General features: G+C 48.6%; 1 protein-coding gene across 4 annotated transcripts; it reads left to right on the top strand.

Annotated features, from left to right (window-relative positions):
• The first annotated feature begins 7 nt into the window (after positions 1–7).
• On the top strand, positions 8–9,904 carry PLEKHJ1 (pleckstrin homology domain containing J1). Of its 4 annotated transcripts, none has more exons than XR_010886586.1 (7): positions 8–163; positions 1,345–1,412; positions 3,464–3,530; positions 3,977–4,053; positions 5,371–5,461; positions 5,677–5,740; positions 6,508–9,904. XR_010886586.1 is itself a non-coding variant. In XM_067312754.1 (6 exons), the coding sequence occupies exons 1-6, from the start codon at positions 70–72 to the stop codon at positions 6,571–6,573; spliced, it is 450 nt and encodes a 149-aa protein (XP_067168855.1). In that variant the 5' UTR covers positions 8–69; the 3' UTR covers positions 6,574–9,904. The 4 variants fall into 4 exon arrangements, 2 of the variants coding, with proteins under 2 accessions (XP_067168855.1, XP_067168854.1); XR_010886587.1 differs by lacking the exon at positions 3,977–4,053 and adding an exon at positions 2,172–2,215; XM_067312754.1 differs by lacking the exon at positions 3,977–4,053.
• Positions 9,905–15,097: the final 5,193 nt, after the last annotated feature.

Below are 15,097 nucleotides of genomic sequence, written 5' to 3'. Positions count from 1 at the left end.
CCGGGCCGCGGCCTAGGCTGAGGGGAGCCGGGGCCGCCCGGCGGCGGCCGAGGGTGGCGGGGCCTCGCCATGCGCTACAACGAGCGGGAGCTGCTCTCCCTGGCCCGGCAGCCCGCCGAGAAGGCGGCCGAGATCCTGATGCGGGTGCCCAAGAAGGGGAGCGGTGAGGGGGCAGGGGCCACTGGGGCGGGGGGACTGGGGGAAGGACGGGACCGGACTGGGAGCACTGGGGAGAAGGGGCGAGGGCCGGACTGGGAGCACTGGGGGGAAAGGACAAGGGCCAGACTGGGAGCACTGGGGGGAAAGGGCAGGGGCCGGACTGGGAGCACTGGGGGGAAAGGGCAGGGGCCGGACTGGGAGCACTGGGGGGAAAGGGCAGGGGCCGGACTGGGAGCACTGGGGGGAAAGGGCAGGGGCCGGACTGGGAGCACTGGGGGGAAAGGGCAGGGGCCGGACTGGGAGCACTGGGGGGAAAGGGCAGGGGCCGGACTGGGAGCACTGGGGGGAAAGGGCAGGGGCCGGACTGGGAGCACTGGGGGGAAAGGGCAGGGGCCGGACTGGGAGCACTGAGGGGAAAGGGCAGGGGCCGGACTGGGAGCACTGGGGGGAAAGGACAAGGGCCGGACTGGGAGCACTGGGGGGAAAGGGCAGGGGCCGGACTGGGAGCACTGGGGGGAAAGGGCAGGGGCCGGACTGGGAGCACTGGGGGGAAAGGGCAGGGGCCGGACTGGGAGTACTGGGGGGAAAGGGCAGGGGCTGGACTGGGAGCACTGGGGGGAAAGGGCAGGGGCTGGACTGGGAGCACTGGGGGGCTGGACTGGGAGTACTGGGGGGCTGGACTAGAGGTAGGGCTGGGGTATAAGGCTGGGGAACAGCAGTGAAGATCATGAGCTTGGACTGGGGTTGCAGCATCGGGGCAGGGCTGGGTGCTGGACTGCAGAGGCTTGAGCTGGAGTGGAGCTACTGGGGCAGGACTGGGAGGCTGGACTGGACATACTGGGGCGAAGTGTGGCTGGCAGAGACCACGAGCATAGGACTGGGTGACAGGAGGAAGAAGCTGGCTGGAGGGATATGCAGACGGAGAGGTGTGGAGGGATTTAAGGGAAGCAAGAGGTATCAGGGTGGAAGATAAACAGGTCCCTTTCTCTCTCCCGTCCCTTGGATGCTCCTTCATATGAGGCAAAGGATTAAATTAAAACGGAGCTTTCCCCTAGACGTGGTTGAATCAGCGTGTTGCCGGGTGCTAGCAAAGATGGAATGTGCTTCCCTTTTCCTTTCCGTTGCCAGCTGGCTCACGCGCTTCATCCTACAGACTTGCCACCTGAATGCTCTTTTTCTTTGCAGTGTTAAAGAAACGCCTTGTGAAGCTTGTTGTCAACTTTCTCTTCTACTTCCGGACAGATGAAGCGGAGGTATGGAATCTGCTTTTTTTTTTCTCTGCAAATTGACTTTGTGTACTTTGTAAATTGGTAGGGTGCCAGGCTGCCATAGGTGGAACAGACTGCCCGTATTTGCTGTTCTATCAAAACAGCAAAAGCTCCGAGGGGTGAGAAGAAATCAGTGCCATCTAACCACATCCAGATACTGTTAGCGTGCATCTGGAATGAATCTTTTAAACATAACCGTTGCCCAAAGCTGCAAAAGATGGAATCTATAACTCTTAGTTGTAGAACTGTAGCTTTTTGTGTTAAACTGTGAGGGGAAGTTTATATTATGCTCTCCTGGGAAAAGAATTAGCGTTGTTTCTTCTTTTTTACGCCAGGAATATTGCTTACATACAGCGCTTGCTGTTCCTGAGAAACTTGCGTGGCTATACCCCATTAATATTATTATTTTTGGCCTGCAGAGGCCCTGTTTAGGTCTAGAGTAGAATGAGGGATGGGACATCTGGGTTCCATTTCTGGCTTTGCCACTGCTGAGATATTATGGGTTTTAGTGAGTCTCTTAATAACTGTTGCTAAAGATCGTCTAGCTGAAAAATGAGTTGAAAAGGAATCTTTATAGTGTGTGTGAAGAAACATGCTGTGTGCATGCTGGCAAGAGGTATTACAACTCAATTAATTGAAAAGCTTTTCGTGGCCTTTTTAGACTGTCTGTTATAAAATTTAACCCTGATAATGACTATGCTCTTATTTTAAGACATTTCTTTTCTCCTGTCTACTGAACTGCAGTCACTAATCACTTTTCTACTGAAGCTGCAATCACATTGCTCTAGGTATGGCCAAAAGCTGAGCAATCATTCTTGTATGTATATATATATTCTTGTATGTATCTATATTCTTGTAGGTATAAAGATTTGTCTGTAACTCCCCTGTGAGCGTTCTGTTATGAGACTTTGAGGATACTCCTTGCAGCACATCTCCTTTACTGCAACCTGAAGCTAGTTTTGCTGTTTTCTATTCTGACAATTATTATTTTTAAGCATTCTTGTGGGTTTTGATGGAAGGCAGGTGATGTTATTGAATGGACCAAAAATAATTTGGCAGGTGGTTAGTTCTAAAGTAAAACCGTCGTGCCAGAAATATATATTAAAACAGATTTTTCAGTATCTTCTTTGCTGCTTTATTTGTCTCTTGCATTTTGTTTAGGTTGGACAAAAGAATTCACTTGCGGCTTGCTTTTGTTTATGGCTTGTATCGCTCCTTGGTTCTCATGTCCTTGCTCAGTGCACACAGGGTGGCAAATAGTACCTGCCGTTTGTCTGTTTATCCTGAACTGTCCTAGTTCATCAACACACTGTTCTTAGCCTCTTGCAAAGCTTCGAGTCTGGCCTTACAAAGTTAAATGTGGAATTTCATTAGTCTTTCTATGTGCCTGGTGAAATATTTTGTCTTAATTTGATCTGCTGAGCTAGAAAGCAAACTCTGTCACTGTCCGTGCGTCACAGAAGTGAATGCTAACCCCCAGACTGAATCTGAGGAAGTGGAAACACAGTGTTAAAAACAAGAACAAGGAGGCACGCCAGCAGACACAAATAGGTTGCTTAAAAGAACACTGAGCATTCATTTAATTCTGGACTAAATTACCTTAAAAGTGGCAACAAGTTTTGCAACTTGCTTGAAAGGCAGTAGCAAAATTATATTGCTCACACAGTTCTGAACCCACACGTATCTATCTCTGTATCTATCTCACGTGTTTCGAGTTGTCTTCACAGTTAGTTGAGCAAATCTTTTTTTACTCCACAAAGGAATGAGGCTATAAATATGTACATCAATTCCAGCATCAGCTGATGGTCAGGAACTTGCTACGCTGGCATAACTTGGTTGGTTTTGATTTTCTGTTTATGCTGCAGTTAGTGCAGAATATGCAAAGATCTCATGGAAATAACAGTTCCTCTGATAGGTTTCCCCTATAACCACTCCTGGGTTAAAATGAATCTGGTCGCTGTCTCCCCTGGTGATCCGTGTCTGTAGCGCTGGCTGGAAAACGTGTGTTTAAACCCTCTCTCCTGGTCTTTTTCTAGCCCATCGGAGCTCTGCTGCTGGAGCACTGCAGAATCACCAAAGAGGAGGAGAACGTCTTCTCAATCAGTGAGTTCTGCATATGGATTCCTTTTGCGTTTCCCTTATGCAATTAAAAATACTATGTAAAAGGAAATAATTTGCTACTTAGTTCCTGCTTTTCCCTGTGTTTCTCTGGTTACGCTGGGGTTAGCGTTTCTCAGCCCCTGTCTTCGTCAGCTGCCAGTTGTTACTGTGATGTTGCCCTGCTCCATTCCCGAGACGATGGTATTTCACTGCTGGCTGAAATCGTGTGTGTGTGATTTGCACAGCTGCATGTGAGGAAAGAAGCTGTAAAAACACACTGGCTGTGGCTTAGTGCTTGTGGAAATCCCTCTCGAGGACGGTTTGGTATTGACAGATTGCTGCTTCTGTGCTATTACATTTTATCGAAAGAAGTGAGCCTCAGATAAACCATCTGTCGGGCTAATCTAGCACCAGTCCTCCCGCCACAGTGTTTGTCCTTGTGTTGATAGCCATGACTCCAGCTGGCTCATGGTGTGTCGTCCTTTGTAAGCAGCCTTTCATCCAACAACTAATCATTGTGCAAGAGGTATGTGGCAAAAATAACAGGATGTTTCTCCAAGGCCATCCCCATATCTTTTGGCCTGGCTGTCAGGCACAGCTGCTTTTCTGTGCAGAGCCTTGTCTTCTCTTCCAGCCGGGAGGGACCGTGTTCTCACTGTCTCCGAAGGATCCTCGAAACAGCCTGAGCCTACCGACCTGTCTAGGCACCACGCTCTGAGTTACCAGGGCTTTAGGACTGTCGGGAGCCCTGGTGAATGAGCTTTCCTGAGGAAGGGGTTAAAAGTGATGGCACTTGGAGTCAGATTGTGGCCCCATACAGCAGCCCTGAGGGGTATGATGCAGTCTGACCCGGTTACTCCCCAGCAGCAGCCTAGATTTCTGTGAATTGTGTACTAAAGTGCAGATCTTTGGGAACAACGTAATTAATTAGATGTCCTGATTCTGTCTTGGTAAAGAACTGTAGTTGCCCAGGGACTTGCTTTCCGCTGTGCACAGTACCAAATTCCCCAAAGCCTCAAGCAAAGACAGGTCAGTGCCTTCTCTGAGTGTGATTTAATTCCTCAGGTGGCTGCCCTTTGCGTATATCAAAATCATTTCCTCTGGGCCATTTTCCATTTTGGTTCCTAAATCTCTGGTGACTGTTTGCAAGGAGGCTGAGAGAATTTCAGTCCTGAATCTGGCCATGTTCATCCAGATTCAATTCCCAGCTGTCATTCTCAGTTTGAGAAGTTGCTCTTTCCTCTCCAAAGCTGCTGGCTGCTGTAAGCTGACATACGCTGTAGGCAGCTGCTCCAGGCCACCTGGGAGATGCTGCACAGAAGGAGTTGGTGTCGCTTTTTTTTCAGGCAAGAAGAGTACAAAGGGATTGGAGCAGTACGAGGTGCGCTGGGTATCCAGGGCACCTCTGGGTCACCATCGCTCCCGTACTGCTTTAGCATAGCAGTATGGGGAAGGGCATTTCTGTACAAGCAGCCGAGCAGGGGAGGGTTTGGGGCAGCTGAGTGGCTGTAGGAACACGTCTGCTTTTTCCAGTGCCTTCATAACTGGTGCCTGGAGCAAACCGCTACCTGAGCTGGACTTTGAGTGCGCAGAGGCAAACTTGGCTGGGCCTTTGCCCTTAGAGGATAGGGAGTGAGCGTGATCCCAAGCCGTCCAGGGAAACCTAGAGGGAGCAACGGTACAAGAAGGAGGCCTGGGTTACCAGCTCGTTCACAGGCCATCTTAGATGAACAGAGGTGCTAACTGCAGCCTGACACAGTCTGACTTATGCTGTGGAGGGAGGCAGTGGAGAGCAGGTGGCTCCGCCAGGACCTTTCTTACTCCTTTTCCTTATCCCTGGCAGGTTTCATTGAGGAGCCAGAGAGGAAATACTGCTTTGAATGTGACAGTGAACAGCAGTGTCAGGAGTGGATTGAGGCACTCAAGCGAGCCAGGTAGGCTGGGCCTCTAAGGCAAGGTCTGTATTGTGCTCTCTGTATGGTGCAGCCCTGTGCTGTTTGTATTCTGGGATTGTCTTGTGGTGAACTTGGGGAGGAAAGTGGTTGTGTCCTCCCAAGCAAGCTTCCCTTCGGCTGTAAATAGCATCTGAAACTTCCCCACATCCTTTTCTGCTCATCCTGCTGCTGCATGGTCTGTTCCTGTCTTACAGCTATGAGTTCATGAGGAGGAGCTTGATTTTCTATCGAAATGAGATCCAGAAAATGACAGGGAAGGTGAGTACCTTGCAGTTGGCTTTTCAGGAGCTGGTGATCTCAGGTGTTGCTGCCACCCATCCTACACAAAGGTGTTTGCTAATCTGTGTAGGAAAGAGATCCCATAGTAAGTCAGTTCCTGAAGCCATGATCTTAACAGCCTGTCGAGCCCAGTGACCTGAGAGCCTTCCTCTGCTGAGGATCTGCCTCAGCAGCTTGCATCCAGCTGGGACACGTGCGTGAGGTGGTCTGAGCGTAGTGCTCAGCTCAAGCCCTTGTACGTTCTAAGCACAGGACAGAGTGGCCTGGGGTTTGCAGTCAGATGGGCCTGCCCTGGCCTAGCCCTGAGTGCCACCAGGCCCCTGCAGGAGCTCGCAGGTAGACCTGGCCCTGGCAAGATCAGGGTGTGCTTGGGTTGAGGTGCTGCTCACACCTGTGCCAGGCTACTTGGAGCATCCTTGCTCCTGGCAATCTTGAGGTGACAGAGGTGGCTGAGCCTCAGCCATGAGCACCTGTGCCAGAGTGGAATGAGTAGAGCCCGTGAACGTTGGTTTTCAGCTGTGTCCTCTCCAAGGGCTGCTTGACCTTCTGCACCAGGAACCAGCAGCCAGGCCAAACAGGGGCCGGGCTGTGCTAAATCCAGCGCGCAACTGGAATCAGCACCAGCCCCTGGAGGGCTATACCGTGAGATGACCACATGCCAGACTGCGGACTGGTGAAGGGACAGTCCTGCTGGTCTGCCCGCTTGTCCACGTCTCGCTGATGCCCTTGCTGTGCTCTTGCTGCAGGACCCCCTGGAGCAGTATGGGATCTCCGAGGAAGCCCGCTTCCAGCTGGGAACACGCAAGCAATAACCCCTGCACGCAGGCTGAACTGGCTCCTGGCCACAGCCCCCCTCTGGGAGGGGTCAAACCCAAGCTCCCCGGGGAGGAAGAGCAACAGTTCCCCACAGTGGTGACCAAGTGACTTTTTAATTTATTAGCCAAATAATTTTGTATGATTTTTTTTAAGGGAATTCATTGCACATTCCCACTTCTGGTGCCCCTGGCCTGCCCCAGTGGTGCAGGCAGCCAGAGTCTTAACCGCTCACTGTAGCCCAAAACTGCGAGCTGACTGGTGGCTGCCCTGAGCTCTCCGCAGGTGCGTCCTGCTTGCACTGCTGTAGCTGGGGGAGTAAAACAGCCCCCACTCCGAGCAAGAGCGGAGGAGGCAGGGACTGAAGAGAATCCCCAGCATCTGCTGTCCTCCAGCAAGGGCCTGCTTCCCTCTTCATTCCTGTTCCCCTCCTGCAGTGATTTACTCAGCTCTTCTGGCTCCGGCTCTTCCAGCAACCTCCGAGGGAGCTGTTGAGGGTTGTTCAACCCCTTGCTGTAAGAGGATGCTCCAGCTGATTGCATTTCTGTGCTTGCAGGGTTAACCCCATCGTGTCCTCTTCTGTTGGTCACGGAGCCATTTCGGGTGCTGCAACTTCTGCTAGCGGAGTCTGAAGGGCAGGGGCTAAGTGAGGAGGAGTGGGAAGCCTTCCGGTAGCAGGGGCCCACGCTGGCAGCTCAGCCACTGCTCCAGCTCACAGGGAAGGGGCATCGCTCCCCTGTGTCAAGGCAGCAGCGTCTGTGCAGTCACTAGCACCTGCCTCTGGAGGGGTTTTGGTTTTGTTTTTTTTTTCCCCTCTGGGCAGGTGGTGCTAACTAACTCCTAGAGGCTTGATGAAGCTTGGCCCCAGGGCCAGCCCACACTACAGATTTTAGCTCGAGTGCTCTCACAAATGTATGTGGAGGGTGAGGCTGTCTGGCTGCAAAGCACTAGGGAAAGCGGAGCAGTCTGAAAGCTCTGTCTCATGATCCTGCTTCCCTCTGCAATACTGTGGGCTGGGCTAAATCGCGCAGTTATTTAACTTCCCGGAGAGGAAAGCCAGACAAAGAGGTTTGTAAAGACAGAAACCGCTACGTGCACTTTTGCTCGATGTATGCGCTTCAGGGTGTGCAGAACCACGGTTAAGCCCGCGGAGCCTATGACATCTGTGCATTAACACTCCATTCCCTGAGCCCTTTCTGCAGCTTTTCACCCCTTTGTGAGCTTGCAGAGGGAAAGACCAGAACAACCGCACCTGCCAAGGTCACAGAGACCTAGGCTGGCTCTCCCCTCTGCCGGGGAACGAGTGCTGCCTTCCCTGGGACTCCTGTAACGAAATGATAAGCATTAAGGAACAGCCTCTCTCCTGGGAAGCTCTGCACCTTCAGCCACTGCTGTGACTGCAGGAAGGAGAACGGTAGCCAGATGTGAGGAGCAGAAAGCCCCCCTGCTCCATGCGCTACGCAGAGCTGGCTTCAAGAGACCTTGCTTCCTGACTGCCACCAGGATGGTCCATCCCAGCCAAGAGGTGGCTTCGGTAGTAGCAGAGGGCGCAGCCGAGTGCCGCAGCTCATGGAAATGGAGGCATTCCCTCAAGAAATCCATGTGGAAGCTCCCAGGTAACATCTTCACACAGTTGATGATAGGAGCTTCACTCGCCCCTGGGGCAGGAGAATGCGGCAAGAGGCTTCTGTTAACCCTGCAGAAGCACTCGGCTTTGACCTGAGCACTGGGGTTTTGCAGCTTTCCGCTTTTTTCTGCCTGGCTAGCAGGAAAGCTGCTCTGCAGTGACACAGCGCGTGGTGAGCGCGCTGGGTTAGAGCAGCCTGTGCTGTGATCCAGACTGGAAGGGTAAGTCTCAAGGCTCTCGCTCTTTAATGGGGAATTAATGCAGGAACAAGAACCTGCGCTTGCAAGCTTTAGTGGCCTGGCCTACCTTCTTTACCTCGCGCTGTTGGGTACGAGGAGAGTGGCAGATGTCATTGATGCTTTATTTTTAACCTCAAGCCCAAGATTTTTCCTTTCTATTCCCAAATATTCCTTTTCCCTGCAGTGGTTCCAGCCATTACCAAAATAAGCAGAGGGACAGCTGTCCTGCATAATAAACTGAGGACCTGAGAGGCTGGAAGCAGAAAATAGGTCATTTTTGATGACAGATGGCAACTCTAGTGGAAGCAGCAATAAGGGATTAAAAGCAGGAACATATCAGAGCTTGTGCTTTAGGGAATTAGTGTCCTCAAATGACCTTAAAGTGTGTTTTCATCCTCATGAGCCTACTCTGCTTTACTTCAGCGCAGGGACATGTTCCTGACTTGCTGGTGGGGTACACAGCAACCTTATTTACTGTGATAGTAAAAAGACTTGTCCATCTGGTCCCTATAGAGGCCTTACAAGTGCCATGGTGATAGACATGCTTCAGGCTCTCAGCAACAGGATAATCAGAATTACACGGCAGCGTATTGTATTTCCTCGTTGGCAGTTCTGGTTGAGCAGAGCAGACATAGGCTCCCACATCGACACAGAGGTATTGTGGCTGTCCAGCCTTCAGCCTTAGCTTACCAGCGCATGAACCCGGCTGCAGAAAGGAAAGGTTTAAGTTCATTCCAGCCGGTTTCAAAGGCAGAACGTTGACGTCCATGTGTAAACTGAGTCAGTTCCTCAAACTTCAGTATTAGGGAGCTCTTTAATATGCAAAGTCAACCTTTCTATAAGCAACACCCTAGGAATTTTGCCAAGACTTGATCCTCTAGCAAACAGAAGTCTAGTGCTACAGCAAGGTTCACTGCTGCCAGCCACCTTCAGTAGCTAACACAGGTTTCTGCTGTGTGCCTTCCACTATCACTAGCCTCCTCTCTTTACAAGCCTTTCAGAAGGTAGGTCTTGCGCCTACCATCTTCACTGTAGATAAAATGGGCATTTTATTTAGATGTTATAGGGAACAGTTGGGTGAGCAAAAGAGACTCCCAACACTTATTTAAGAAATAACAATGACATTTCTTAACTGAATGTAAAACAAATGCTGTGAACAAGTTAGGTGGGCCTGCCCCAGGCCCAGTAACTTGATTAGCTAGATCAACTTCTAGACTAGTGCTAGGACACTGGGTTAGATTTCAGGAGTAAGGGAAGACGGTACTTCTAGCCACTTTGGAGATCTGCATTAACTAATGGTGATTTATAGACAAATGTTCGTTTTTTTCATACTCTGTTCACTACACTTTTTTGTATTTCAGTGGCCTATTGCAATGAGCATTGAGTACAGGCTCCCTGAAAGTATATTGAAGCTGTTTACCTGTTGTACAATGAATGTTTCCAATAAAAATTTGTTTTAATCATTGTGGCAGTCAGAGCTGTTCTAAGAAACTAGAGGCATGGCTGGGGAGGGGTGGAGAGAGCAAGCTCCCGGTCCTAGGTTTGCCCCTTCCCTGCCTTAGGCAAGGCAGCAGGTTTATCTCACTGACTTGCCTGCCCCCGGCTTCAAGCCTCAGCTGGGCTCTGTGCTAGCAAAGCTAGAGGAGGGGCAGCAGCAGGGATTGGCAAGGAGAGGGCAGCTGTTGCAGGAATTGGAGTAGGGTTTCTATAGAGACTGCTCCTTCAGTCCTCTTAGGAAGAGCTACATACTTCTGGTAGGAAGCTCAGAAGCTAGCTAGGGATTTTTCCATAAGGGGATTTTTGGCATGCTTTTTGCTAACGGAGCCAACCGCCTGGCAGCAGCTTCAGCAACAAACACGTTGCTGCAACCTTTCTTCAACGTTTAACATCCTACCCGGAGCCTTCCCCTGCAAAGGCCATCCTTACTGCAGGAACTGCTCAAGCGTTGCAAGAATCAGGGTCTTCATCTCACTTGAGGAATCCCGCAGCAAAAGTAGCAGCTTAGAAAGATTTACAATCATCACTTTTGCAGTTTAAATATGTTGCCTGACTGATTTAAGTTTCATTGCATCAGCAAAATTACTGGCTAAAAGTGAATAGTAAACGTTGTAACACGACTAGTACGTTAAACCCTGGCAGCTTAACTGTCTTCAGCCTTGACAAAGCTGAGAGTTGCCTCATTCCAGAGTCAGGGGAGATAAGCGGGGCTTATCTCACCCCATGAGAAGCCATCCCCTTTGGAAGTCTATCCTGCTGAAGCAGTGAAACTCCACAACAGTACGGTGTATTAAAATACATACACTTTAATATAAAGACAAAACTTCAAAGCATTGTTTCAATTACAAATCAAGGTAAAGACACAAGAAATTAAAGTGAAGGAAGGGGAGAAAAAACTAACTCTTACATTGTGGAGAATTAGAAAGGTAGGGTGGAAATATATATATTATACATACATATATACACACCAGAAGAATTCACACTACTTCTATGGAAGATTGAAAGGAATGACAGGACAACTTACCGGTATAAAAAAAAAAAACCCAAAACAAAACAAAAAAAGATAAATTAGGGGAAGTTTGAATTTTAAATAATTCAGTTTAATAGGCTAAATTATATAAACTAATTCCTATTCACTAGGAAACATCCCATATCACTGTTCTAAGAAAATGGGTATTTTAAAAAAATCCATTGAAAAATGGATTTTTATTAGTAGTTAAAAGTTTACTAATCAATTCCTGAGCAACAGCAACCTCATAATCTACTGCTTTCCCCATCAAAGTCCCACTCAGCAAGGGCAGGCTCCCACTCCTAAAAAGTTTAAGTAGAACAGAGACCTAAAGAGTTGGTTTTTAATTTGATATCGATCGCTTAAAAGATTAATAGGTTAAAAAAAGCCAAGCAGGATGGATCAACCCATTCTATCTTTTCCTCATTAACTCCAGAAACACAACCTTTCTAAAGGATGATTTGACTGCACCAGAAAAAGCAACCAGATGTACCTTAAAAAAAATAATAATAACCACCAAAGGATCACAAACTTGAGAACTTCAGGGTTAGCATTTTAAGAATTGTTTTAAAAACTGGTTTTATTTTTAAAACTATAAAAAAAGCTTCCAAAACCTCTTCAGAAAGAGGGTTGCAAGCATTAAGTAAACTGGAGGAGTAGTTCCAGTTTTTTTTTTTTCCTTGGGTTTTAAACCCTGAAGTTCACAATAATAGCATCGTTCAGTCTAAATAGATATTTATATATTTATAATGCAAAAGGATAAATAAAATATGGCACAACAAAATTTTAAAAACTGGTAATCCAACTTTTAGTGAAAATCTGATATGCAAGCTATGGAAATGTTGGAGCAAAGGAAAGAGAGACAAACTTGAACAGTTAGCCATAAAACTTCAAATATTCGTACACTGACTGTACATCTGTGCTTCAAAATAAATCCAATTATTGTGATTTTTCCTCAGTGCTGCAAAGATAGTTCACAAAAACACTGTCTAGTTTCTTCTCCCCAAATTGTGATTTTAAGATACATTAATGTTAGTTTGCAGTCCACTGTATCACTTCCTGAATTGAAGAAACCATCATTTGGGGCTCTCCCAGTCCTCTTAAATGTTTTTGGCTCAGGCAAAACAATAAAAGCAGAATTTTTGAAGACCACCTGTATTAGTTGGGAGAATTCCCTCTAAGAAGAAAAAATATATATATATGTCAATAATCTTCAGGTTTCCACACCCTGTATTCAAAGGTCTGATTTCAATGCAGAAAGCAAATGGACTCCACGTAGGACTTTATCAGCCCCACATTAGCACTAGGACAAGCTACCAAGTCCTACTGAACAGCTCTTCCATGAGCAGCACCTAGCATCGACGTTAGCAGTCTACAACACGATAAGGCTCCCCCAGGTCAGCGATGGGCGTGTTGTGCAAGCAGTGCTAGGAGGTAAAATAGCACCGACTCCCAACCTGGCTGGGGAAGAACGGCCACGGGGAAACGCCGTTCCGAGTCTGAGCCAGGACAGGAGTCTCATCGGTAGCTTGAAGACAAGCTCCAAGCATTGGGAGTCTCCTCTTCCAGCAACAGAGCAAAACCTTGCCTGGGGAAGGCAACTGCAGACCGAAGAAGCCTTAATAATTTAAGGAACCAATCCTGCAAGCCTCCTGCACGGAGTGGCACTGCCCACCAGTTCAATGACAGTTTGCAAGACTGGGCTTGGACACAGGCTTTGCTCTGCAGAGCCTCCTGCCCGCCAGCTGCACTGCGTTTTGGGATCAGTGCTACAACCTGCGCCAGCAACTCCCTTCTGCAGGAGCATTACACAGGCACAGCTCCCAAAGGCCCTGGGAGCCATTTACGTATGCACAGGGGTCACAAAGAGCTGGGCCCTCCGCATAAACCCGGAGAAGATGAAAGCACATGCTGGCCTTCAAACTGCTCACAATGACTCTGCGTCCCACAAAAAACTAATCACTTGAGCAAGAGCTAAGTCTACCCAGCTGCAGATACCAGCTCTGCACCAGGTGATGCTCTCTCCTGCAATCGTTCAGCTTTTCCCATGCTCGGATTCTCTTCCGAGTGGAAAAAATAACGGGTGGTGGGAGCAGATGCTGCTTTCTAAATACACAATCCTAGCAAGAATCGAACCACACAGGCCCCAGAGGCAACCCCAAGCTGCCCGTCTGTGCTGCGGCCTCCTTACTCTGCAGTGGCGTTGGACACTTTCTCCTGAAAGGGAAAGCCTGACTGTTTAAAAAAAGATTACCAATTCCCCAGTGAGAAGGGTTTTAAGAAAGGCTGGGATTAGAGGCAGAACCTGATCACCAAAGGGAATAAAGCCACCATGGTGCGGAGCACCTGCCTTGCCAGCACTTCCTGTTCTAGCCTCCACTGCCATCAATATGCACCAGCGCTAAAATAAAAGCGAGCTAGGCAGATCTGGGTTACACATTTCCTTCCCGCTCACATCCCTCCTGTTTGTTTTCTGAGGCAAAGCGATGATCCCAGATACGTCTGTTCAGATTTCTGCAGTACGGACAAAATGTTATTGCGCTCTAGTAACAGCAAATACTTCTCGAAAGGAAACTCTTGCCCACAAGCAGGGTAAAGGCACACAGTTACAAGCACACCTAGCTGCAGAGTAGACCATGCTGTCAAGCCACAACAGCCACCATGGTCAAGTGATATCGAAGCAACGCTCGATTTTGAAACGTTCGAGTCAGAGATGCAATGGAAGAGCTTATCAAACAAGCCTGAAACCCATCTGCTCAGCAGATTTCAAATGAAGAAGCTAGCTGCTCACGTATTCAATTTGATTAAAGAATTAAAAAAGCTAATAAAAACTTTGACTCAAGATTATACAACAAGCGTGAAAAATAGTTGTGCGAATGTCAAGCTGAAGAGTGGCAAGGCCTGGGGGTTGGAAAGCTCTTTATTCACAAAACCAGCGACCAGCACAGTCTCTTCAGGATGGAGCGATCGCCCAGGTTTCCCACGCGTGGAACTCCCGGTGACAGCAAAGTTGCAGGTTGAGACCCTACAAGCTCATCTCCCCTGCCATGCCCATGCCTCCAGCAAGTCTTGGCACAGAGAGAAAACACAGACTAAGCCCAAAGCCCGAGACTATTCAAACTGCACAGGATGGCAGGGTGAGCACAAACCGTGCGCTGCAAGACAAAGCAGCTAGCCCCATAAGGAAGGAAGCAAGCAAGACAGAAGCATCAGAAAAGCCTTCTGGTTTGCCTTGCCAAGGAGACAACAGTTCCTGCTGTTAACAGAAGAAACTAGCTGGAAACTGCACTCTAAGATCTGTCTCTAAATACAAAGTACATCTAAGATGCTCTGTACTCCCTGTTGGTGGCTGTTTCCTCACAAGCCACTTTCCCTTCACCTCTCTCCCACTGCATCCGCAACCTGAACTAAGAGGAGTCAAGCTGCTTCCTATCATTAGTGATTGTCCACAGAATCATTTGCACCTTCCCTAAGAAAACTGTCTTGTTTGCACCAAAACCACAGGTCATGCAGGTACAGGCCGACTTCCCTAAGACCTTGCACGCCAGCGAGGTTTCAGCAGCAACCCAAATCCATACCCTCTAGCAACATCTCTTTGCTTTCTCCCTCAGCTACACAGAGCAAAGCAATCTCACTTCTGGGTGCCCCACACACCCCTGGCTGATGGAAGAATTGTTGCTGAATGACTAATTTACAGCAAATAGCAAGTTTAAGCTTCGTGCTTTTGGAGCGCTCCCAGCACACCACAGCTTCAGAGCACAGTGGGTCTCAGTGGACTGGAAACGGCAAGCGAGAGCCAGAGGTAGCAAATCACCAAAAAAGGAAGAGAGCGCAACGCTTGTTCCCCAAGCCTGACATTTAGCAGCAGGGCACAGGTTTAGCTCAGCACAGCATTCAGGAAGTTCAATTTTTTTTGGCAACATACATGCTACGAGATGTATTTTAACTTCCTGATGAGTCCCTTGCTGGCAGCAGCAACATGGATGAAAAGGAACATTTGTGACAGCCATGAAGTGATCAGACTCAGGGCAGGAAGCTGTAACACAGAAAGAATTCGTTTTGGAACTCACTTTTTGGCTTTGATTACTCAAAAGTATCTCCAATTATTGAAAACAGGTTTCAGATCTCTGGCACCACACTTGGATGTTAAG

This window comes from Apteryx mantelli, chromosome 30 (assembly GCF_036417845.1).
Source record: "Apteryx mantelli isolate bAptMan1 chromosome 30, bAptMan1.hap1, whole genome shotgun sequence".
In the NCBI taxonomy this organism is placed as follows: Eukaryota; Metazoa; Chordata; class Aves; order Apterygiformes; family Apterygidae; genus Apteryx; species Apteryx mantelli.
The sequence above is the reverse complement of the archived record's forward strand: the minus strand, read 5'-3'. Positions and strand labels throughout refer to the sequence as shown.

Coding starts and splice junctions, on each gene's coding strand:
- PLEKHJ1 (XM_067312753.1), top strand. CDS start 70: ATGCGCTACAACGAGCGGGAGCTGCTCTCCCTGGCCCGGCAGCCCGCC. Junction 1,413..3,463: donor TCCGGACAGATGAAGCGGAG/GTATGGAATCTG, acceptor GTCTTTTTCTAG/CCCATCGGAGCTCTGCTGCT. Junction 5,462..5,676: donor GAGGCACTCAAGCGAGCCAG/GTAGGCTGGGCC, acceptor CCTGTCTTACAG/CTATGAGTTCATGAGGAGGA.